Source organism: Saimiri boliviensis, chromosome 8 (assembly GCF_048565385.1).
Source record: "Saimiri boliviensis isolate mSaiBol1 chromosome 8, mSaiBol1.pri, whole genome shotgun sequence".
In the NCBI taxonomy this organism is placed as follows: Eukaryota; Metazoa; Chordata; class Mammalia; order Primates; family Cebidae; genus Saimiri; species Saimiri boliviensis.
In genome coordinates, this window is record NC_133456.1 from 82,581,828 (window position 1) to 82,607,572 (window position 25,745).

Consider the following 25,745-nt stretch of genomic DNA (forward strand, 5'->3'; position numbering starts at 1 on the left):
GCCACGAGATGAAGACCATCCTGGACAACATGGTGAAACCCCATCTCTACTAAAATATAAAAAAATTAGCCGGGTATGGTAGTGCATGCCTGTAGTTCCAGCTACTCGGGGGAGGCTGAGGCAGGGAATCACTTGAACCTGGGACACGAAGGTTGCAGTGAGCCGAGATCACGCCACTGCACTCCAGTCTGGCGACAGAGCGAGACTACGTCTCAAAAAAAAAAAAAAGTAATTTAGTAAATTATGAGAGAACAACTTTTAAAGAATGACATTTAGTACACAGTAGGTATATCAATCTTCATCTTTAAAATAAGATTCCTTCTTTTAAAAATGTGGCTTTTCTTTAAAAAAATAAATAAATCCATTCCTGAGATGGAAAGAAAAAGTAAAAATTTGACTTTTCTTAAAGCTTTTAAACAGCACTTGAAATTCTACTCCTTTTATGTGTACCAAAAAACCAGGTATTGATGATATGTAAGACTACACAAAGTGGCTGAGGAAGATTCAAGTTTAATGGTATGTCTGCCCTAGCATCCCCAGCATCTTCAGCAACAGAACAAGACGAGGAGCGGTGTTAATAAGGTACATATCTTAGACTTCAGCTAAGGGAGACATATCTTCCCACCTAGAGCAGCAAAGTGACCAGGAAGCACAGGGAAGGAAGCAATCGCTTGGGTGTAGTATGAGTCAAGAAAATGGAGACCAATTTGGTGTTCTGAGTAAATCAAAGCAGCTTCTGCCTCCAAGGCCCATCATACTGTGCTGCCTCCTTTACCTCTTCAACATCTCGCCAGACAATTTACATGTCGAAAACAGTACCCTTCTTATAAGCCTGCTTCTCTTCCAGAGTTTCCTATTTAATTAAATAGCACCAACATCCATTCACCTAGCCAAACACCTCTCCATGGCCTCATATCCAATGAGTTAAATCCTGTTCAATGGACACATTTAAGTATCTTTCAAATTCATTTATTTTCATCTCTACAATCCCTACCTTGATTCAGGGAGGTCATACCTACAGTATTACTACCCTCTAAACCAGTCTGAATGTTTCCCCAAAGGGCAAGTATTTTATCACTTCTCTGCTTAAAACCCTTTAATGGCAGCTAGGCATGGTGTTTCATGCCTGTAATCGCAGCACTTTGGGAGAACAAGGCAGGTGGATTGCTTGAGATCAGGAGTTCAAGACCAGCCTGGCCAACATGGTGACACCATTTCTACTAAAAATACAAAAATTAGCTGGGCATGATGGTGCCCAAGCTTGTAATCCCAGAACTTTGGGACGCCAAGGCGGGTGGATCACTTGAGGCCAGGTGTTCGAAATCAGCCTGGCCAACATGGTGACACCCTGTTTCTACCAAAAATACAAAAACTAGCTGGGCATGATGGCACATGCCTGTAATACCAGCTACTCAGAAGGCTGAGGCAGAAGAATCACTTGAACCCGGAAGGTGGAGGTTGCAGTGAGCCAAGACTGCCACTGCACTCCAGCCTGGGTGACAAAGTGAGACTCTATCTAATAATAATAATAATAAAATGCTTCAATGGCTTTCCATTGTCTTTTGGAGTGAGCCCAAATTCCTCAATATGCCTTAGAGAGCTATCCATCATTTATAGCTGCTGTATTTGTCATACTAACTTTCTTCTTTCAGTTCTTACAATGTCCACACAATCTCTAATTTCTAGGTTTTTGGGTATTTAGAACCTCTTCTATCCTTTTCTGACCCTCCCCTTATCAACTTCTCACCTACCTCTTATTTGGCTAATTCAAAGTCACCACTTAAAAGTACTTTTACAGACGTCATCCCTGATACCTACAGTAAATGAGGTCTCTCTAATACGTAAGTTCGCTGACTTCTCCCTATCACAGCATTTGCCACACTTCATTGTTACGTTACTATTGTTATCTCTACACTGAATCCCCAGAGCCTAGCATAGTACCTGTCACACAAAAGAATTTATAATTTTTCCTTTAGCGCTGCCTTGAAAATTTAAAAAAAAGAATTTATAATTTTATATAAATAAGTGAATTTGATACAAACTCAGAAATTGAAATGTATTGTTTTTAGTTCTTAAAACACATGAATGTATGTTCGAGGCAGGGTAGCTCAAGTCTGTAATCTCAACACTTTGGGAGACTTCTGGATCTCTTGAGCCCAGAAGTTCAAGACCAGCATGAGCAACATAGTGAGACCTCATCTCTTGAAAAAAAATTAGCCAGGTATGGTGCTACAAGCCTGTAGTCCCAGCTACTCAGGAGGCTGAGGCAGGTGGGTAAGTTGAGCCACTGCACTCAGGCCTGGGCAACAGTGAGACCCCATCAACTTAAAAAAAAAAAAGCATTATCCCATTAGTGAAATGATGAGAGTTAAAAAAAAAAAAAAAAGCCAGGTGCAGTGTGCATGGCTCAAACCTGCAACCCCAACACTTTGGGAGGTGTCTAGGTGGCAGAACTTCAGCCCAGAAGCCTGAGACCAGCCTGGGCAACATGGCAAAACACCGTCTCTTAAAAAAAATACAAAAATTAGCTGGACATGGTGGCATGCACCTGTGGTCCCAGCCACTCAGGAGGCTAAAGTAGGAGGATTACTTGAGTCTGAGAAGTCAAGGCTGCAGTAAGTCAAGATTGTGCCTTTGCACTCCAGCCTGAGTGACAGAGATGCTGACTCAATCAATAATGAACGTATATTATACTTCGGGCTTACTTCACACATTATTCCTAACAGGTAGCTTTTCTGATTTATTCTTCCAACATTCACTTCAATTACTTACCTTCATTTACTCTACAAACTGAAACTCTTACAGTGCTATGAGTTGCCACCATGTCATGCAACATAACATATTGCTGAAAGAGGAAAAAGAAATTAAAAATGAGCCAATATGAACCTACTTCTCAAGATATTAAAAAGCCAGGGTGCTAACAAATAAGTGAATACAATACATGCACATCACTCTGCCTTTATAAAACACTGAGTCAGAAATTCAGATTTTTCACTGCTTTAGTTCAAGACAGAAGCATAAGCACTTTAATAGGATAACCCTGAAAACAGTACCTTCCAGTATTCCAGTCTGCGATCAGCAACTACAGATCCCTATGGCCTCTAAGCAGTCAAGTGGTAGTCTGACTCTAAAAAGCACCGGCCATCCCCAACCTCCTACCCCACAAAACAAACACAAAAGGGAGGGGGAGAAGGAGTGTATATTCATGCATTGAATAAAACAATGACTGCATTCAGAACTTATTTTGTGCCAAGTACATTCTACACACTTTAGATGTTATTACAAAATACGAATACAGTTGTGAAACCCATAATAAACTTGAACTTACCTTTCTAATGGAATATAGTGAGCTTACAATTGATACTATGGACATGACCACAATAGCTAGAGCATAGTAATAGTATTCATCAGTGCTCCACAGTATAACACTGAACAGCTGGAAAATGTAAAATGGGTTGAGAACCTGAAAAACAAAATTTTAAAGTCAAACTGAATAAGATATTATTGACCATGCAGATTGTCTACCTCTTCATTTGACAATTAGCCAAAAAGATATGTATACATAAAGGGTAAGTTCCATAGTATTCCATGGCAAAATGTACTTCCCTAAAAAGTAGGGCAATATGCTATCATACTCTTAATTTATCATTAAACAACTAGAATTTGGCTAAATAAGGTTAATTTAAATTACTGGCATCCATTTAGATTCAAACCATCCTAATATAGACTCAGCTAGAAGCGGCTAGTACGTGTATGAATTTAGCTGTTCTACAACCTGCTTTAGCAATAAAGTACGTTAATTTCCAATAATTACTGTGCTCTGGGCTAACAGGATACAAAACTTTTAATGAAATCAAACAAATGTTTGCTTATTACAAACACAAAACACAAATTTACTTATATGTCAAAAGTTCACTGGAGGCCAAGAAAAGACAAATATGAGTTAATGGGTTATGTTACTTTGCTTTCTCTAAGACAGGAAGTATTAAATCCTAAATGAAAAAGAGATAAGAGAGCCCTTGGCAATGAACTTCATTTATCCCCATATTTTATCAATTTCACTAAAATCCTCCAATGTCTTACAATTGATGCTTTTGTATTTTTCAATGCACTGTCATATAGATACAGTCTCCTTTTACCTCAAACCCAAATGAAATCATTAGAAAAAACTTATTCCAAGTTCATAGGTCAAGGAGCAACAGAAAGAATTTACTAAAGATCAGAGCTAGTTACTGATGGAACCACATTGCAAATCAGGCTTTCCAGTTTCTATCACTATTCTATGCTGTGTTCATAAGCAACATTACATGGCCACTCCAGGAACTAATACAACTAATTCTTGAACTTTAGTAAAAACCAGAATGAAGATTAGTGAGCCTAACTCTGTTAGACATTCAACAGATAATAAAAGCAAAATTAGACAAAATTTTAAGAATACATGCCTCAGATTCTTTCTCTACCAGGGTAAATTTCTTTTGTCTTTACTTTCCAAGTAAAAATATGCAAAAAGAGGTTAAGAAAAAGAAAACCAAGACTATCTTAATCATGACTCTTTCCAAATTGACAAATCTATTGATCACAACTGTTGAGTTATACATAATAAACAGTCTTACCTCTTTAATTAGAAGCTTAAAAACAGAAGGCACTTTCACAGCAATTTCATTTATTCCATAAAGCAGTTTTCTGTAACAGGAAAACACATTAATAGTATTACATTATATAATAATAGTATAATTTAGGAAAGGCATTGTATTAGGTAAGGCTTAAACCACAGACTGTTTCTATTCATGTTTCTGAACACTTGTCTTCTATAATTCAAACTCTCTACCTACAGAATTTAAATCAAAGAAATCAATAGTAGATACCTATACTGGCGGCATTTAACTTCATTTTGTCTCACATCTTTATGTGTGACAAGTATCCTTCCACTAGTCTATAACCATGTGAGCAAAAGGCTCTCTTTTGCATCCTTGAACACGCTAGATTTAACAATTATGAAGTACAATTAATTTTTGCAAGAAACCCAATAAATTTGTGGGATCTTATTTTAATATTGTACAAACAGTGTTTAATTCAAAACATTGTACATTTGTCTTAAAAGAAAATGCTTCTAAAGTTTAAATGTTTACACTTAATCCCTTATGTTCCAATAGTCATTTTCTATATGATAGAGCATTTTTTGCCTTTTATGAAGTGTTAAGTCTAAATGAGTGAATTTCATGTTCTAACCCTTTGAAAGAACATGCTACAGAACTGCTAAGAAAATTTCTTACTGAACTTCAAAGTGGCATTTATCTTTAAAATATGTAATACACCGGTATATTTTTATGATTTAACAAGGAGTAACACTACGAGGAAGATTATGTCTCCCAATTTACAATTGTTCATTACAGTATATTTGAGCTCATGCTTATAATTTCAGAAAATCTGAGGTGCTATCAATTGTAAGGCATACCATTTTATACATGATCAAGAAAGATAAAAATGCTATCAAGTAAAGAATGACACTTCACCAACTCTATGGCACATCCCAATTTCAGAGATGTTAAAAGGTAGAAAAATGTGCACCTGAGAACTGATGAAACACGGTATAATTTCAGGGCTACAAACTTCAAAATATCAGCTTTAACATTTTTGTAATTCTTAAACTGAGAGACAGTCTTACCCAAATAAAATATCAATAAATTCTCAACTACTATGTCTGTAATATTTAAGTATCTGTTAATATGTACAACTATATGGTAAAGGGTTTACTATGTATACTATTGCTTTTAGGAATTTTGAGAAGATCTAACTTTAGTTGCATAAAAATTACCTGTAGGCATGCATCCCCTTTGTCAGTCCTGCACTATGCTTTTCATAAATTGACGTACAAGAAACACCTTCATCCAGTCCCCTAAATAAATCCAAAGTTTTTACTTTAAACAAAGTTTAAAATATCCAAATGTCTTAACGCCTCATTTTTCTATATGTCTGATTTTATAAAGGTGTGACTTCCTTACAAATGCTTAGAAACCCTTAACAAAAATTGAGATAACAAATGAAAATTTTACAATCTCAAATTCTTAAGATAAATAATGACAAATCTAAGTATCAAACCCAACTTTAAAGCTATTCAACATATTTACTGCAAGACAGATGAGATGGCTCCAAATACAAGTTTATATAATATCATCCTTAAGACTGTACCAACGCTGTAATAACTAAAATTAAACTTTAAAATTTTATGATAAAGTATAACTTGAGAATTCTAAACCAAAGATGAAAAAGTTTTACTCTTTGGCTAAATAGTTTCTCCTTTTCAGTTTTAGAGTCAAACTAAGAAATGCTATTAGTTTTCTTTCGTCTGCATAAAAGCACCAATCCAAACCCTTCCCTAATACATACCTGCTTTGAAGTATAGAACTTATGAGTCACAGATAATGCCTAAAATCTGTAATAATTCCAACTAGTATTCAACTAACATATCTACTTTTTCTCAAAATGCTTTATTTATTTATTTATTTATTTTTGAGATGAAGTCTTGCTCTGTTGCCAGGCTGGAGTGCAGTGACACGGTCTCAGCTCACTGCAACCTCCGTCTCCCAGGTTCAAGCGATTCTCCTGCCTCGGTCACCCGAGTAGCTAGAACAACAGGCGTGTGCCACCATGCCCAGCTACTTTTTGTATTTTTAGTAGACACAGGGTTTCACCATGTTAGCCATGATGGTCTCAATCTCTTGACCTCATGATTTGCCTGCCTTGGCCTCCCAAAGAAGTGGGATTACAGGCATGAGCTACCACGTCCGGCTTAATTATGCTTATTTTAACTGAGATGCCAGTTATAAAACTCTAAAGCAAAGAGAGTCTTACATACACTTAATTCCGATCCTTTTCTACATTTTCCACATAGGAAAGCTAAGCTTCATAATACACTGCAATCAATGTAGTAAGTTTACATTTTTAAGTTTCTATTGCTGGCAAAAGACACACAATAAATATGTTTGACATTTCTTTCCACTGAGTTTGATGACTTCTCCAGAAGGCAGCAGAGGCCAATGCCAAATCAAAAAATAATAATAATAATAATAATAATAACAACAACAATGAAATGACAGCTCACTGGCAATTTTTCTTTTCTTTTTTTTCTTTTTTTTTGAGACTGAGTTTAGCTCTTTCACCCAGGCTGGAATTAAGTGATGTGATGTAGGCTCACTGCAATCTCTGCCTGCCCAGGGTTCAAACAATTCTCCTGCCTCAGCCTCCTGAGTAACTAGGATTACAGGCACCTGCCAATACACCCAGTTAATTTTTGTTTGTATTTTTAGTAGAGACAGGGTTTTACCATGTTGGCCAGGCTGGTCTCGAACTCCTCACCTCAGGTGGTCTGCCCACCTTGGCCTCCCAAAGTGCTAGGATTACAGGTGTTGAGACACGGTGCCCGGCCCAATTTTCTTTAAGGCAATAGTTATTAATCAGGAATGGTTTTTAGAACTAGGCATGTAAAATTGCCCATGCCCATTCCAGAATGTTCCAATTCTTTAGCGTATCTGAGTAAAAATCCAGGCATGAATATTTTATTTTTTATTTTTTACTTCCAATAGAAACCTACAGGTATGAATATTTTAAATGTTGTAACATGATTTTCTTTTTACTGCTAAAATTAAGAATTCCTTTGGCAGTCTAAAGTAATGATATTAGCAAGCATTTCTAATAATCATTTTAACAGCAATAAAAATAGAATCTTAATTTGCACTTATATAACTTGAATCCTTGATTAAAAATAAAGGAATTACTACAGTTTGTCCCATTCTTTATCTACATAGTAAAATTAAATCTCTATTTGTCTATTACTCTATTCCTCAAGTACCACAGGATTTAAGTGTCAGTAAACTAACAGGTAATGATTCAGATACTCTAAATTAAAATACACACTATGAGATGCACTCAAAATCACTTTGAGGTGAAACTGGTAAGAACTCAGACTCAGACTTTGGCATTATACTGATTCTAACTTTCATGTAAATTTTGCCATGGTTTAAGTTGCAGGTGGGTCTTCTTATTAAATGGCTAATGAGCCTTCAAATAACAACAGGGAGTTGTTAATTAATAAGTGAATAAAAATTATGAAATAAAACCTCAGCAATTTTATGTAATACTAGAATGGACTCTTTTCTACCTAGAACGTTTTCAGGATATTCAAAGTATAATCCAAACAAAAGGAAGATACTTACTTTAAGAAATCAAAATTGTGAATGTTATCATTCCAGAAATATTTTATACTATGGTGGGTGAAATAACGAATCTGTGGAACACACATAAATGTTAACATCAAAATGCATATCATCATTTGTGGCATGTAATCTGTTAGTTCTATTAACAGTTACATATAGGATTATATATAGCATTATATATAGCAATATGTGATTTTTGTATGCATATAAATTTATCTCAAGCAATAACTGTAAACACAAAATTATAGAATATTCATGAGAGCATAAAATGTAACAATTCTGATTTTTAAAGAAACTTTACCATTAACATCACAATACCTGTTGTGATTCAGTCTGTGAACATTTACTGATCTCATGCCTGTTTTCTTCAGTGGGATTCTCAATTAAACAAACTGCACGGCCATTTGAAAGCTTATCAGACACAGATTTTGGACTTGAAAATGGGTGAGTTTCCAAAGAAAGAAAGCGAATTTTTGCACAAAACCATATTTTGAATTCATCCTTGGAAGACACAAAGGGATAAGAGTAAGGAGTCAATTTTTTCTTGAGAAAGCGTTTTGCTCTTGTTGCCCAAGATGGAGTACAATGGTGCAATCTCGGCACACTGCAACCTCTGCCTCCTAGGTTCAAGCAATTCTCCTGCCTCAGCCTCCTCAGTAGCTGGGATTATAGGGGCCTGCCACTACGCCCGGCTAATTTTGTATTTTTGGTAGAGACGGGGTTTCTCCACGTTGGTCAGGCTGGTCTCAAACTCCTGCCTCAAGCGATCCACCTGCCTTGGTCTCCCAACATGCCAGGATTACAGGTGTGAGCCACCGCACCCAGGCAGGAGACAATTTTATATAAAACTGCCTGTATTTTCACTTAACTTCCATTCTTTGCAAGGTATTATTTCCTCATCTCTAATTGAGGAAACATCATTGCTACTCAGTAAATATCAAACCATTTCATGAGGGTATTTAATTTCAAATAAAGTGCTTTCCATTGCTCATTTTTTAATACTGTATTTTACTGATAAACACATCAACATTTCATAAAATAATTAGCCCATCTATATATTGAGACTAGATACTAAAACCTCTTATAAAACGCTTCCAATTAGGATGCTTAAAAAAGAAAAAGCCTGAGATCCATCAGCATCACAGAGTAGACAGGCAGCTGTCCTAGTGAATGAGATCTGGACTACAGTCCTAATGGATCAGAACCTTAACAGACAAGTACCTACTTTCTCAGGGCAATAAGAAATATGAAAGGAAGGAGGTGAATTTGATCATCTTTAAGGTTCCTTTAAACTCTAATCACTATAATAATATTCAATTCCAACACAAATCCTTTAGAAATACTAGAATTAGCATTCCTCATTTTCTCCAGGCAGCAATGTTCCCGTCATATATTATTTTGAATAAAGTATACACAAAAACACTGTTTTACTCCTTAAATAATAAGCTACAAGTAGATACGTGGACTCACAGTCGTCCTCAGCAGCACTACTTCACAGTCTTTAATTGCAGCTCTGACACAGGTCGCTTTCACCCGCCACTCAGGCATCCAATAGAGAAGGAGGAGGAGAAACCCGCCAGTGCAAATCACTCCTAAAGAAACTATAGCAAGTTTCCAGCGACTCAAATGGTAACCATAAATCTCCTGCATGGACATAGTGATCACATGATTAATTATCAAATAATATGGCAGATAAACACATTCCAAACTTCTTTTTTAGACAGGTATTACTGTCTTGTCACATTAACCATAAGTATTTCCCCAATCCATAGTTTACCTTTAAATTTTGTTTCTGACCAGTTTATTGTCAGTTATATTTTAAGTAAATTTGTTGATATTTATACTTTGATTTTATATTTAATTTATGCCTAATAAGTTCTTTCCCACTGATACAGTAAACTCATATTTAGTACACTTCCCTAGAATCTTTGCAGTTTCATTTTTACATACCTTTTTCATTCTTCCTGTATTTATCTTCTTATGAGGTGTGCTTTTTTTCAAATAAACTTTTTATTTTGAAATAAATTTTAGACTTATATAAAAGTTACAAAAATACTATGAAGTTCCTGTACATCCTTTGTGCAGTTACCCCTAATGTTAACATCCTGGTACATTTGTCAAAAATCAACAGATTAACACTGCTGCATCACTATTAACTAAAATCAGTTTTAGGACTTCACTAGTTTTCCACTAACATTAGTTATTTCTGTTGCACAATATAATTGAGAGTATCATAGTACATTTGGACAGAATAGATTTAATTTACTATTTTCCAGATGATTTGCTAATTGTTCCAATACCACTGCGACTGATCAATTTGATCCACTGACAAATTGCTTTGTATGTTTCAGGTTAGCCCTGCAACAAGCGTTGCCAGATTTAACAGATGAAAATACATGGGGCACATTTAAATTTAAATTTCAAAGAAATAATAATCTTTTTGTCTGTCCCATGCAACATCTGAACATGTTTATACTAACAACTTCTCCCTGGACTATGTGACTTTTACATTTAACAGGACATCTTATACTTTGCCTGATATCTTTCTGGCTTCCCCCAACACAAAGTAGAGAAGTTGGGTTTTTTATTAAGCTGATTTTAGAAATTTTTTATAAATCAAAAATAGAAATATTTATTTGGGATTATATTTAAATCTTTATTTGGGATTATACTAGCCAATGTTACCTCTTAAATCACCAAATGCAAAAACATACTACTTCTCCCTAAGTTTTAACAGATCACATAGTAAATAAAGAATCATACTAAAACCAACTAATAGACATATTACACAATCCCAATTCAAAAGCACAGGATGAAGAAAGAAGTCCATGGAGTTTAGCTGCTGCTGCTGCTCCTATTGTTAATTGTACTTTTCTATTCCCTAGACTAATAAATTGTGGAGATAAAGTCTTCATACTTCATGAGTAAATTAGAACAGCTGGTTACCATTTCATCTTCTTGACCCTGATTGATGATCTTCCTTTCTTCTTTGTCCATACCTACAGTGGTTTAAAGGTCTTGTGCTTCAGAACAATGAGAGATCACTGAGGGAAGAAAAGGCAAATGTTAGCGGATTATTTTATACCTTGGTAGACTATATAACTTCATTCTATCAACCGTCTATTACACAAGGAATCTCCAACTCCTGAGCCACAGACCTGTTAGGAACAGCAGGTGGTGGGAGGCAGGTGAGCAAGCATTACCGCCTGAGCTCTACCTGCCATCAGGTCAACAGTGGCATCAGATTCTTATAGAAGCATGAACCCAATTGTGAACTGTGCCTGCAAGGGACCTAGGGTGCAGGCTCCTTATGAGAATCTAATGCCTGACAACCTAAGACAGAACAGTTTCATCCCAAAACCATCCTTCTCCACCCATAATCATCTTCCATGAAACCAGTCCCTGGTGCCAAAAAGGTTGAGGACCGCTGTTTTATACCATCCAAGTGTTCTTTTAGTATTTAATAGTATTTTGTTTAAATTTGAATCCTTCCAAAGTAGTGATATATTCATCACTTGCTGATGGGATCTATCAAAATTTAGATGACACTTAAGTAGGTACTAAAGTGCCAGCTGGTTCTAATGACATTTTCAGTGGGGTACCAGTGCTTGAACCTGCGTCACTTACTACCACAAAACATGGCATATTTCATTAACTCGTTTATACTAGCAACAACTTTGATACAGAACAATTTACATTCTGAGAGGAACTACTAACAGTCTTCCTTTTCATTCCACAGATTCAGAAGCAGTCTAGTTTAACCATCTTGAGCTAAAAGTACTTTACACAATTCAAATTTATTCCCTGTAGCACAGTAAAGAGCTAGAGAACTAGCAGTGAAATCCACCCAAAAACTTATTAGGGATTATTAATCATCCAGTAAATATTTACTGAGCACCAATTACATAAATGGCAATCCCTGGCCAAGAGTCAATCGCTGTGGCAGGTTTACTCCTACTGGAGAGCACTCAACTGACACCACCATTCGATTCCAACTCCATTAGGCAACCTTCGGATTGTTTCTGACTGCCGACAAAGCTTGTCCAGGGAGAAAATCCATCAGGCCCACTGACTTCCTTTTCCTTTTTTTTTTTTGTTTTTTTTTGTTTTTCAGTATTAAACATTCAGCTACACATTAAAGAAACTGGCAAGATATAAGATGATGCTAGTTTTCTAACTTTTTTTTTAGAAAATATCTTCCAAAATGTTATTTAAAATAATATTTCATTATTGTTTTAATAAATATTTAAAATATCCGTTTTAATTCATATATGGTACCAGTGGCTATAAACTATATAAACAAAAGCTCTTTAGCATCTACAAAAATTTTCAATAATCTAAGTAGGTTTCAGCCCCCAAAGTTTGAGAACCACTGCTTTAGATGACGCTGATCTCACAGTAGGAATATTACTGCCTTCATTTCAGATTCCATCCATCTGCTCATCTACCCAGTGCACAGCAGGCTTGTGACACGGTAGGTACTCAAAAACACTTACTGAATTAATGATTTGGTTAAAAAAAAAAAAAAGTGCACTGGGCCAGGCACAGTGGCTCACACCTGCAATCCCAGCACTTTAAGAGGCCAAGGCAGGTGAATCACAAGGTCAGGCGTTCAAGACCAGCCTGGCCAAAATGGTGAAACACCATCTCTATTAAAAATACATTAGCCAGGTGTGGTGGCACATGCCTGTAATCCCAGCTACTCGGGAGGCTGAGGCAGGAGAAGTGCTTGAACCCGAGAGGCAGACAAAATGAGCCGAGATCCTGCCACAGCACTCCAGCCTGGGATACAGAGCGAGACTCTGTCTCAATTTAAAAAAAAAATGCACACTAAGTAGCAACACCTATTTATTTTAACGCAGTATAAATTAACAGTCAAGTAAAAACCAAATGCAGAATTTTAAAGTAACCTCCCGTACATAAGATTGCTGAAACTTCTTGATCTATCATAAAATTACTAATAGGAAAGTTCTGTCTGCCAGGCATGGTGGCTCACACCTGTAATCCCTGCACTTTGGGAGGCTGAGGAGGGCAGATCATCTGAGGTCAAGAGCGCAAGACCAGCCTGGCCAACATGGTAAAAAACCTCACCTCTAACAAATAGAAAATTTAGCTGGGCATGATGGCAGGTGCCTGTAATCCCAGCTATTTAGGAGGCTGAGGCAGGAAAATCGCTTGAACCCAGGAGGTGGAGGTTATAGTAAGCTGAGATCATGCCACTGCACTCCAGCCTGGGCAACAGAGCAAGACTCCATCTCAGGAAAAAGAAAGGAGTCTGTCTGTACAGTTACTTATGTTGTTTTAATAATTTCACCCCTAAGTGTGCCATTCTTATCAAACATGTAAATAAACACATAAAGACTGGTACAAAAATAAATGACCAATAAGATACTGAACTCAGTGCCATTGTGAAGAAGGAGAAACCATACATACTATCAGGTCCAACTTCTCTAAACAAGCCGTATGACCATACAAAACGTTTTCGGCATGGTAACAAGATCTTCTCCACCTACGGCAGTGTAATGATCCTAAAACATATTACCAGAGTTATTCCACCATAATAATAATGCTCCACCATATCAATAAACGTTTAGGTGGCAGTTATTCTCAAGGGCTATGCCTGCTACTATAGACTATGGTGAGAATAAGCCCAACCTCTTTCCCTGGAGGAAAGATCGGCTATCATCACCTGAACATGTCGAGTAATAATACTGCACAGGCCTACCATCAAAGTGTAAACCAAAGACTTTTTGCTCTGACACTGACCCTGCTAAAGAATACCAGTCTGAGGTTCTTAACCTTTAGTCTGTGATTCATCCTTAGGAGCTCAAAAATGAATCTTGTAATCATCGCTCAGTAGTCACTGGGGTCAGTTTTGCTTTGGGTTTTGTCTGTCTGTTTTTTAAAATAGAGACAGGGTCTCAGTATTTGCCCAGGCTGGTTTAGAACTCCTGGGCTCAGGCAATCTTCCCACCTCAGCCTCCTGAAACGCTGAGATTGCAAAAATGAGCCCCCACACACCATGGGGTCATTTCTGATAACCAATTATGATCTTTAGTTCCAATCACCATCACCTAAAATATGTTTCCTCAGGGAAGGGATTACTTCAAATTCTTATATGAAGACGTCCGCTTCCAACCAAGTTGAAACAACAGGGATCATATTCGCCTTCCTGCCCTAAAGCAACAACAAAATATATCATGGTTTTCAAGGAACTGGACATAAGGTAATGAAGAAAAACTGGTAATTGAGAGATTAAAAAACAAACTAGATAAGTCCTACAACTGTCTCAGTTTTCTAACAAAAAAAAAAAAAAAAACTTTACAGGTCACAAAAGAGAAGGAGGACCGGGAACTCAGAGGGAGCCCAGCAATTTCCCTGAGTTTGGGAGACAAAGCTGGGAGTCTGGGGAAGCACCAAAGCAATTAGGTTTGCTGGTCAGATCACCAGAAGAGAATCTGCCTAAGAACACCACTGCTCTGCAAGATGGACTCCCTCAAGCCTTCAGCTGTATACTGATCAGCACTTGCATGTGAAGAAACTACCGAAGGCCAGGGAAAGAACCACCCAAAATGATTAAGGGGGTTAAACCATCAGAGCTCACAAAAGGCTGAGCATCGTACCCATTTTCACCCACTACAGTAGAAAACTCCATTAGCCACAAGGAATCAAGAAAGGTAATCAGGTTTTTGCTTTAGTTAGTGGGATAAAATTAGCCTCAAACAAAAACTGCTCTGGTACTGCCTAACAAAGCTCAAACATAAGACCTGAAATAATACAACCGTTTTAAAGTAAGTCAGTCTAGGCACAGTGGCTCAAATCTGTAATCCCAGTACTTTGGGAGGCTGGAATGGGCAGATCTTGAGACTAAAAGTTCAAGACCAGCCTGGCCAACATAGTAAAATGCCATCTCTACTAAAAATACAAAAAATTAGCCAGGTGTGGTGGTGCGTGTCTGTAGTCCCAGTTACTCAGGAAGATGAGGCAGGAGAATCGCTTGAATCCCAGAGGCAGAGGCTGCAGTGAGCCAAGATCAAGCTACTGCACTCCAGCCTGAGCAACAGAGTAAGACTCCATCTCAAACAAAAAAGAAAAAAAATTATTAACTTTTAAAACACCAATGCGTCAAAGAAGTCAAGGTGGAAAATACAAAGTATTCTGAACTGAATAAAAATGATCTATTGAGCCGGGTGTGGTGGCTCACACCTGTAATCTCAGTACTCTGTGAGGCTGAGGTGGGTGGGTCACCTGAGGTCAGGAGTTCAAGACCAGCCTGGACAACATGGTAAAACCCTGTCTTTAAAAAAATAAATAAATAAAATTTTTTAAAATGATATATTGAAATTTGTAGGATGCCACTAAAACACTACTTAGAAAAAAATATACAGCACTAAATTCCAGTATCTGAGAGAAGAAAAGTCATGACCTTGGTTTCCACCTTAAGAAAAGTAGAGAATGAATAGCAAATTACTCCCAGAGTAACTGCTAAAGGGAAACAAAGTTTACAGAAAAAAATCAATGAAATTAAAAAAAAAAAAAAAAAAAAAAAAAAAAACAGATAGAAGAAATGCCACTGAAACCAAAAAGGCTGGTTCTTTGAAATCAATAGAATTGCTAATTGCTAGCTAGACTCATCAAAAGGAAAGAACACAGGGAGGGGAGAGATGCAAATCACCGGTATCAGCAATAAGCAGATACAGCACAACAGATTCTGCAAGAATCACAAGGCTAATCAAGGAACTTAATAAGCAACTTTACACTGATAATCCAACTTTTTTGTAGGTTTAAAGTTACTTCAAAATTTAAAAATTTTTTAAATTAAAAAACCCATCTGTATTGATCAGAGGATGGCCAAGAGTTTGGTAACTGCTAAAGCTAAATTAAAAGCTGAGTGAATGGGTACATGAGAGTCCATTCTACTAGTCTTTCTACTTTTTAATGTGTATAAATTGTTGATAATAGAAAAGTTTTTCAAATAATAAATTAAACAGCTGGGTGCAGCGGTGCATGCCTGTAGTCTCTGCTACTCAGAAGACTGAGATGAGAGAACCACTTGATCCTAAGAGTTTGAATCCAGCCTAGGCAAAACAGTCAGACTCCACCGCTAAAAATATAAAAATTTAAAATTTAAAAAGTAATTAACAGCCACCCATCTGAATCTTTTAGACAGGAGAAAATTTTCAGAAGACATTTATTTTTAGCACAGAGTGCCACAAATATTGAGGACTCTGCATCTAGGGGTCCGAAGTCCACTGACTCAATCTACTGTGTACCAGGTATTATCCATAAACTCAACTCACCAAACTTTTACTGTTGGTTTTTGAGTCTTACTCTTCTTCACCCTTGTCTTTTATCAATTTCCCAGAAACATACAGATTTCCCACTCCTGTAAATCCAAATTTGTCAATGTAGAATGTATGTATAAATAGATAAATAAAACATGTTTTATAACTTTAGAAAGGAACTGCCATTAAAATCCAATGTTTTCATTAAACCCACATACTTATAACTATTTAAAACCTTTTCTCCACATATCTATGGAAAGAGTTCATCTTAGTTCAGCATAATTATATTTTTCACTTCATCTTCTACAGCTCAAGTGACCACAGAAAGAACTATTCCCATTATTTTTAAATGAGCTATTACAGGTAGTTCACTGCCTACAGCAACCTAATTTCATGCTTTTCAAACGGTTTTTTAACCATACTACACCATTACTCTTTTTATGAATGTGACTTCTCTAAAATGGAGTTGGTTTTTAAAGCAAATTAAGTCTCAGCAAATTTTACCAAAGTGAAAGTGCTAAAAATAAATAATTCAAATAAAAAGTGCCTCTAAAAACCTCCAATTATTCACTTTGAACACATTATATACCTCAAAGGAAATTACCCAAGAATTCACTTTTCACATAAACTTTTAGTGAACTCCAATGTGACAATTCCAACAGCCCTTATATTTAAAACATATGTATGTTTTATTTAAATTTTAAATGTACATAAATAAAAATCCTGATTATTTCAATGACTCCAAGAGAATAAAAAACAACACAAACATATTTAAAATACACTGCTTACCAAGAAAAAAATAAGTATTAAACACAATTCTACTATATATCTAATTAGACACTTGAAGCATTAATACCAAATTTATAAAAACCCATTACTTACAGAAGTGTAACTTTTGTGGACTGCTGGAGCAAGTTTTTAAATCAAGTCAAATTCTATATCAGAGAAAACAAACTGAAGAAATGTTTCTTACCAACAGTACTATATCATCAGTCTTCCCAATTCCTGATATTGGCAGGGCTTTCAATAGCTGGTTCTTAATAATAAAAATAGAACTAGGCATAAAAATTTAATTTTATGCCAAATATTTCTGTTTTGGTTCTGTTTGAACTACTTCCAATGATTAAGATATTAAAATTTAGAATTTTGCAATTCACCAATTTTTAACAGGTTTTAGAAGATAGCCCTTCTGCCATCTGTCACTGGTAGAGCTCCTATTATTTGAATAGATCCTAGCTATGTTAGCTCAGTGAAGTTCCAATTCCAGAGTGCATGCCTGAGTCTTGATGTTATCTAAATAGCAAGGAGCTTACAGGCTATTGTGCTTAACCAAACCCTTCCTTGAATTTATAATAAACTTGATTTGCTGTGTGAGTGAAAAAAAAAAAAAAAAGAAAAGGCAGTATGGGACCAAGTAAAGCTACTGGGAATAGATCTCACTAAATTAAATATAATGCTAATTTTTAAAAGTTTACTTATTTTTGCACATTATGTAATTACTACCAACAATTAAAGTATACTAGTTATACTATGCCATGCTAAAAGTTGTCAGATTCCATTTCCTAAAACAAGATGAGTTGTTTTCAGACACAGAAATCTCCAAACTTCGAAAATATATTTACTTCAAACCTGAGTTTCTCAACATCATAATAGTGAGTGTATAGAGTGTTAGATTTAAGGATACTCCAAGTATGTGCCTAGAATTCCAGAGTAGGTAAGTTCACAATGTGATTTGAAGAATGACCTGTAATCAAGCAAAAGTTCAAGCAAAGCAATTGTGAATAATACATTTGTAATTGAATTTTTTCCTTCAGTCAGTATTTGCCATCTTCAGCAGCACTGAAGTAAAAAAAACTAAAATTAAAATGCATTATTCACCGAGGCAGGCACACTGCACTGCCTGAGAGGTCAGGAGTTTGAGAACAGCCTGGCCAACATGGTGAAACCCCATCTCTATTAAAAATACAAAAATTAGCCAGACAGGATGGCACACGCCTGTAATCCCAGCTACTCAGGAGGGCTGAGGCAGGAGAATCATTTGAACCAGGAGGTGGAGGTTGCAGCGAGCCAAGGTCGTGCCCTTGTGCTCCAGCCTGTGCGACAGAGCAAGACTGCATCACCAAAAAAAAAAAAAAAAAAAAAAAGGCACTATTCAAAATTCACAGCCAGGTGCAGTGGCTCATGCCTATAATCCCAGCACTTTGAGAAGCCAAGCAAGGAGGATCACATGAGGCCAGGAGTTCAACACCACTCTGGCCAACATGATGAAACCCCATCTCTACTAAAATACAAAAATTAGCCAAGAGTGTGGTACATATCTGTAATCCCAGCTACTCAGGAGGCTGAGGCAGGAGAATCACTTGAATGCAGGAGAATCACTTGAACCCAGGAGGCGGAAGGTTGCAGCAAGCCGCTATCGCACCACTGCACTCCAGCCTGGGGGACAGAGTGAGACTCTGTCTCAAAACAAAACAAAAAACAAAATTCACAAAACTAAATAAGTATAAAAGAAATTCAAGTAACTGAATTTCTCAATGGTGTTTAAGTTTATAACATATATAATTCTGTAGTTTTAAAAATTAAAGCTGCAATGAGACTTCTGTGACACCTTGTACTGTTGAATGAGAGAAGGAATTCTCCCACTTTGTTTTGTAGTCCTAGAATTTTTTTTTTTTCTGAGAATTAAACAGACCTACCAATCTTAAATAAAGATCTGATAAACCCATCTTTAAGGACCACACAAGCCAAGAGTGCTTTAATGATCTTGAAATATAAACAGTGCATTCTAAATATTATTTTATTTTCAAACTTGTAAAATCTACAGTAACTGACCTTACACAGTTCAAAATCAGTTCTACTTTTTGCTATTGAAATAAAATATGCCCCAATACATTTAAAGCCCTAACTCTACTCACTGAACAATTTCCATTTTAATACCTATACAAATACATGTAAAAAGAATTTTTTAAAAACCAGAATCATCCAACTGTAATAACCAAATTGTGACAATTCTTTATGAGGCAAAACTTAAAACTTCGAGTCAGCTCCTAAAAATAAGAATGACATAATATAATTTAATGAATACGTGGAAATTTTACAAGGATACCAGCTAAATTTTAACAAAGCTCTACTCAATACCCAGTTTATCACTTCCCATCTTGGACTTTCTCTTATAATATGCTTTTGTTTCTGTGTTTAGGTTTAAGAAAGACCATTGTATCCAACATACACCAAACCAAGACTGTATTTACATTTGTAAAGTGGAGTCTGCATAATTATACTTTTTTTGTGTGTTACAAAACAATGTCATAGCTAGAACAAAATAAGTTATAATTAGGAAAGATAACATAATTACCTGTATTAGGATCAATATGAAGAACAAGTTTAGCCTGCACGATACCATTCATTTTTGCATAGGTGCTTTATCACTTTAATTATATGTACTATTCAAAAATCAAAATCAACCCTTTTATTCAGAGAAACCCCACGTGGTTTTGTCTAATTGTATAGTATTTAGCAAAAAAGGGGAAGTTACCTTTGGACTAACAAATGATAGGTACTTTTTAATCTCTCTCTTTATAAAAAATTGTATAAAATATCATTTATATGCAACGTAATAAAACAGTCTGCATTCTTAATATGTCCGCTTATATGTCACTGAGAGATTTTCTATCTCAATCATTCAAGCTACTCTGGTCTTAAAACTTTCATCCCTTCCCCTAAATTGTTCTCAAGTATGTAACTTTTGAAAACTCCACATTCAAGGTTAAGAGTTATAAGGCTCTTACGATTGCTACATAGATTTCAAAACATTACTATCTATGATGAAAAATGCTGCAGCAGGCCATAGGAAATAGTGATAAGACCCCGACTGAATACTCAAAACTGGCAGAACCAAAATGGCCTAGAGAGAAAACGGACACCTATCCCTAAGATAATCAAAAGTCTGAATATATCAATAAATTGGTGACAGTGGCTACCTCTGGGCTGGGTGGGAGTGAGGAAGAGACATTAGTGCCTTTGGATTGCCTTTACCAGAAGGAAGACTGAATAGTTGATTGAATACATGCATAAACTTCTAATTCTACAATGCATGGGCAACCCTGGGTTTAAACTTGTAGGAACCTTTGAAATACATCACGGTGCTTGCTCTATCAGACCATTCTATTTGCCTGGATCTTACCCCAGACAAGAGAAAGTTGTCAGTCTGAAGTCTCCTTTAACAAGTGTGTTTCTATTAATTAGATTTATTTCTATCTCCTCTACATTTTGGCCCAGCTGAAAAAGTATGAGCCTATAATACAGCACAAGTAGCAGCAAATTCTTTAAAAAAAAAAAAAAAAAATTGAGACAGCATCTTATCTGTCACCCAGGCTGGAATGTAGTGGGCACAACCTCAGCTCACTGCAACCTCCGCTTCCCAGTTCAAGCAATCCTTTCACCTTGGCCTCCTGAGTAACTGGGACCACAGGTGTGTACCATCATGCCCAACAAATTAGTTGTATTTTTACAGAGATGGGGTTTCAACATGTTGCCCAGGATGGTCTCAAACTCCTGGACTCAAGCAATCTGCCCATCTCAGCCTTCCAAAGTGCTGGGATTAGAGGCATGAGCCACTGCATCCAGCCCTAAATTAGTTTTATCAAACTAATTCATCTAAGTATTAAGTGTGCATCTTATGCCAGGTTCTTTATTAGAACAGAAGGATTTACAACTTCATCCCCAAAACAAACAAAAACAAATGAAAAGAGCCCAGTACAAGAGTCAACTTTAGATTCAGTGGCTGGCTTTGTCAAGCAAGAGTGTGGTGGCTTTCAGGTTACTGGAGGTGACTGGCAATTTGCAGTATCTTTGAATTCACTAACAGGCCAAAATAAAAATCTCTGTGAAGACCCTGACCATCACCCTGGAGGATAAGCCCAGTGACACCACTGAGAATGTGAAGGCCAAGATTCAGGGTAAAGAAGGTATGCCCCCTGACTAGGAGAGACTCATTTCTACAGGCAACCAGCTGGAAGATCACACGTATTCTGATTACAACATTCAGAGGCAACCCTGCACCTCAACTCCATCTGAGGAATGGCTGTCAATTTTTCAGTCTTGTATTCACAGTGCCCAATAATGGCATTACTCTGCTCTATAGCCATTTCCCTCAATTTAAATTTAGAAATGACCAGTTTCAGTAATAACCAAACCTGTTCCCAATGTTAATAAAGGTTTTGTTGTGGATGACGGTGGCATCAGTGGTGGCAGTGAATGGGGGGACTGGGCCTGGAACAGTAGGAGCAGATGCTAGCAGAAGGATGACCCAAGACAGGAAGCGGGCTGCTGAGCCTCGCTGATTCCTGCGCTTGTAAATGTCCCAGCCGGACTCCCCCTCCTTGACCCAATGGGTCTGTCTCTCATTCCGGCTTGGCCTGCCCCCAACTCCTCAGCCGGTTCCCCTAAGGATGGGCCTGACCCCTTTCCCAAGCTCTTGGCGCTCAGGTCTTTTCCTTCTACTGACCCGAAGTCATCGCTGGGAGTACTGGTTGTCCTTTCCTCAGAAGACACACCTTTGCCATATAAACTTTAACTTTTCTCAGTCCTTCAGTGAATCTACAGACCTGTTTTCTCAGGAGCTCAGCCTGGCCTTACTTCAGTGATAAAAGGAGGAAAGCCTGGCTACAGCAAACATCATTCAAGATGTCCAGCAAAGGGAGCAGCTCAGATGGCAGAACAGACTTGGCTAATGGAAGCCTGACCAGCAGTCCAGGGGAGGTGTCTGGAGCTGAAGAGGGGAGGGAGACATCCTCAGGCAATGAAGTGGAGGCCTCAGACCTGAGTTTGAGAGTTTGACTGGGGATGGTGGCAGCCCCAATGGCACCAGCACAGAAGGTCAAGGCACAGACACAGAGAGCTCAGGGGAAGATAAGGACTCTGACAGCATGGAGGACACCAGTCATTACTCCATTAATGAAGAAAATCGAGTCCATGACCGCTCAAAGGGAGAGGAGGAAGAAGAGCAGCCTTGGCACCGTGTACAGAGCAAGCAGGCTAACCGTGACCAGGATTCATCAGATGATGAGCGTGCCCTAGAGGACTGGGTGTCCTCAGAAACATCAGCTCTACCCCAACCTTGCTGGTAAGCCCTCCCTGCCCTTCGGGAGCGGGGGCTGGGTTCAAGTGCCCACTTTGTCTATGAGGCCTGTGGGGCAAGGGTCTTTGTGCAGCATTTCCGCCTGCAGCACAGGCTTAAGGGCCACACTGATTTTGTCAATACCCTGCACTTTAACCAGCGCGGCACCTGGCTGGCCAGTGGCAGCGATGACCCAAAGGTGGTGGTGTCAGAGTGTGTGCGGCGGCAGCCAGTACCAGAGTTTGAGAGTGGCCACAAAAGTAATGTGTTCCAGGCCAAGTTTCTTCCTAATAGCGGTGATTCCACTTTGGCCATATGTGCCCGTGACAGGCAGCTTTGGGTAGCAGAACTGTCTGCCACATAGTGTTGCAAGAATACGAAATGTGTGGCCCAGCACAAGGGAGTGTCTCCGAAGTTGGCTCTGGAACCAGACTCTCCCTGTATGTTCTTATCTGCAGGTAAAGATGCAGTTGTTTTCACCATTGACCTGAGACAAGACCGCCCAGCTTCGAAACTGGTGGTAACAAAAGAGAAAGAGAAGAAAGTGGGGCTGTATCCAATCTATGTGAATGCTGCCAACACCCACCAGTTTGCAGTGGGCAGATGAGATCCGTTTGTAAGGATTTATGACCAGAGGAAAACTAATGAGAATAAGAACAATGGAGTACTCAAAAGTTCTGCCCTCATCACCTGGTGAACAGTGAGTCCAAAGCAAACATCACCTGTCTTTTGTACAGCCACGATGGCACAGAGCTCCTGATCAGTTACAATGATGAAGACATTTGCCTCTTCAATTCCTCTCACAGTGACGGGGCCCAGTATGCTGAGAGATATAAGGGCCACAGAAATAATGCCACAGTAAAAGGCATCAATTTCTATGGCCCCAAGAGTGACTTTGTGGTGAGCAGTAGTGACTGTGGGCACATCTTCCTCTGGGAGAAATCATCCTCACAGATTATTCAGTTCATGGAGGAGGACAAGGGAGGCGTGGTAAACTGTCTTGAGCCCCACCTTCACCTGCCTGTACTGGCAACCAGTGGCCTAGACCATGATGTGAAGCTCTGGCCACCCACAACTGAAGCTTCCACTGAGCTGACAGGGTTAACAGATGTGATTAAGAAGAACAGGCAGGGCAGGATGAAGACAGCTCGAACCACACTGACCTATTTGATAGTACATGCTGTGCTTCCTCATGCCTCACCTGAGACAGAGACGCCATCACCGGCGCTGGCGAGAACCTGGGGCTGGGGCCACAGATGCGGACTCTGCTGAGTCTCCCAGCAACTCAGACACTTCGGAGGAGGAGGAGGGCCCTGACCGACTGCAGTGCATGCCATCTTGAAGCCTCATCCCTAGGTGGGGCGGGCTGGGGCTGCCCTTTCCTGTCCCAGGCCCTACATTCAGCAGAAACACACTTTGGGCTTTTTGCTTTAGATAAAAGAAAGACGTCCCAGGAGAAAGGACAAACCAGAGGAGTGAACCAACACAGAGTATCTAGGAATGGGAGGTGAGCCCTGGGATGGGCCTCCATGGAGAGGTGCATAGGACTCAGCAGAAATGGCCTCTCCCCAAAGCCTCTTTTTGAGAGGAGACGGAAGCCTATTTTGTGAACTGGTTTGGGATAGGGAATGGGGTTTCTTTTTCTTTAATCTCCCTTGTTGCTTGGGCAGAGAGGGTGGGGGGAACAACTCGATATTCAGTACCAAGGGGCGAGTGGAGGGTAGGAGTGCCACTCTCTCTTTGGTTTAGGTTTTTGACCTATTCTTCCTTTTTTTTATAAAGGTCTATTACAGCTGGGGTATTTTCCCCCCTCAGCAACCCCATCCCAGGATCCTATTTTTCTGGGAAGTCCTTACAGCCCCTAACCATCCCATACTTGTCACTTTACCTTCCTCCTCATTCATTCTCTGTACATATCAGTGTTCTGCACTCGATTACATATCCTCCACTCTCTTCTGTTCATCCCATCACCCCTTAAATAGGTCAGGTGAGGGAGGCTGGGGAGAGGTTGGAGGAGGGGCAGAAGTGAAGGAGGGATAGGAAGGATGCTACCTCTTCTGTTATTTTTTTAAAAAACATGGTTTGGTGGCAGCAATCTCCCTGTCCCTATCACTGTTAGAGACCTAATTTTATATCTATATTAGAAAGCAAGTCAAACTTGGATGTATCAAGGCAAAATTACTGTCCAAGTTTAAATACCTATATATTCTCTATGAATGCAATAAAGGGACTTAAAAGGAAAAAAAGATTTTGTTGCTGTACAGTAACCAAAAAAAAGACAGTCAACCTTAACTTTTCCTTAAATAACAATGAATTCACCATGAACTATGATGCAAGTTCCTTCACGCTGGTCTGAACTTCTTCTCCACTAAAATAAGGCAGGTGGAATAATCCCTACAATAAATATCAACCAAAAAGGTTTTGAACTACACAAGCATGGTCTTTGCATATGGCCTGCTGGTACACTCTTTCACCACTAGGGGACGTTCCAACATTAGTAAGGAAAAAAGGTTGAGTTACAACAAGCCTTAATAAATAGAACTGTTGCAGTTATCCAAAGTGACCAAGAATGATTAAAGATGAGAAATGATCTCAAAGAACTAAAAATAGAACTACTATTCGACCCAGAAATCCCATTACTAGGTATACAGCCAAAGGAAAACAAATCATTCTACAAAAAAGACACATGTACTCATATGTTCATCGCAACACTATTCACAGAAGCAAAGACATGGAATCAACCTAGATGTCCATCAACGGTGGATTGCATAAAGAAAATGTGGCACATATACAGTATGGAATACTATGCAGCCATAAAAAATAATGAAATCATGTCTTTTGCAGCAACATGGATGCAGCTGGAGACCATTATCTTAAGCACTCAAATTAATGGAAAAACAGAAAACCAAATACTACATGTTCTCACTTATAAGTGGGAGCTAAACACTGGATATATATGGACATAAAGATGGGGAGCAGTGGACACTGGGGACAAGTAGACGAGGGAAGGAAGGAGTGGGGTGAGGGGGCCTATTGGGTATTATGCTCACTACTTGGTTGATGGGATCAATCATATCCTAAATCTTAGCATCACGCAATATGATCCATGTAACAAACCTGCATAGTTAT

The 25,745-nt window shown here is 38.3% G+C and overlaps 1 protein-coding gene and 1 pseudogene across 9 annotated transcripts in view; one reads left to right on the forward strand and one right to left on the reverse strand.

Annotated features, from left to right (window-relative positions):
* The window catches only part of ATP13A3 (ATPase 13A3), a 108,123-nt gene that overhangs the window by 49,131 nt on the left and 33,247 nt on the right, over positions 1-25,745 (reverse strand). For 6 of the 9 annotated variants that reach the window (XM_039478666.2, XM_074404746.1, XM_074404743.1 and 3 more), the window contains 8 exons: positions 11,160-11,257; positions 9,684-9,857; positions 8,532-8,714; positions 8,214-8,284; positions 5,816-5,896; positions 4,614-4,683; positions 3,329-3,463; positions 2,773-2,845 (listed from right to left, as the gene is read on the reverse strand). In XM_039478666.2, coding sequence (XP_039334600.1) covers positions 2,773-2,845; positions 3,329-3,463; positions 4,614-4,683; positions 5,816-5,896; positions 8,214-8,284; positions 8,532-8,714; positions 9,684-9,857; positions 11,160-11,210 — 838 coding nt within the window. In that variant the 5' untranslated portion in view covers positions 11,211-11,257. Of the gene's footprint in view, positions 1-2,772; positions 2,846-3,328; positions 3,464-4,613; positions 4,684-5,815; positions 5,897-8,213; positions 8,285-8,531; positions 8,715-9,683; positions 9,858-11,159; positions 11,258-13,646; positions 15,728-16,513; positions 17,452-17,471; positions 18,611-25,745 lie in introns of those variants that run through there. The other 3 variants (XM_074404747.1, XM_074404745.1, XM_074404744.1) reach the window with 3 other exon arrangements.
* LOC101048840 (DDB1- and CUL4-associated factor 8 pseudogene) lies at positions 22,075-23,958 on the forward strand (annotated as a pseudogene).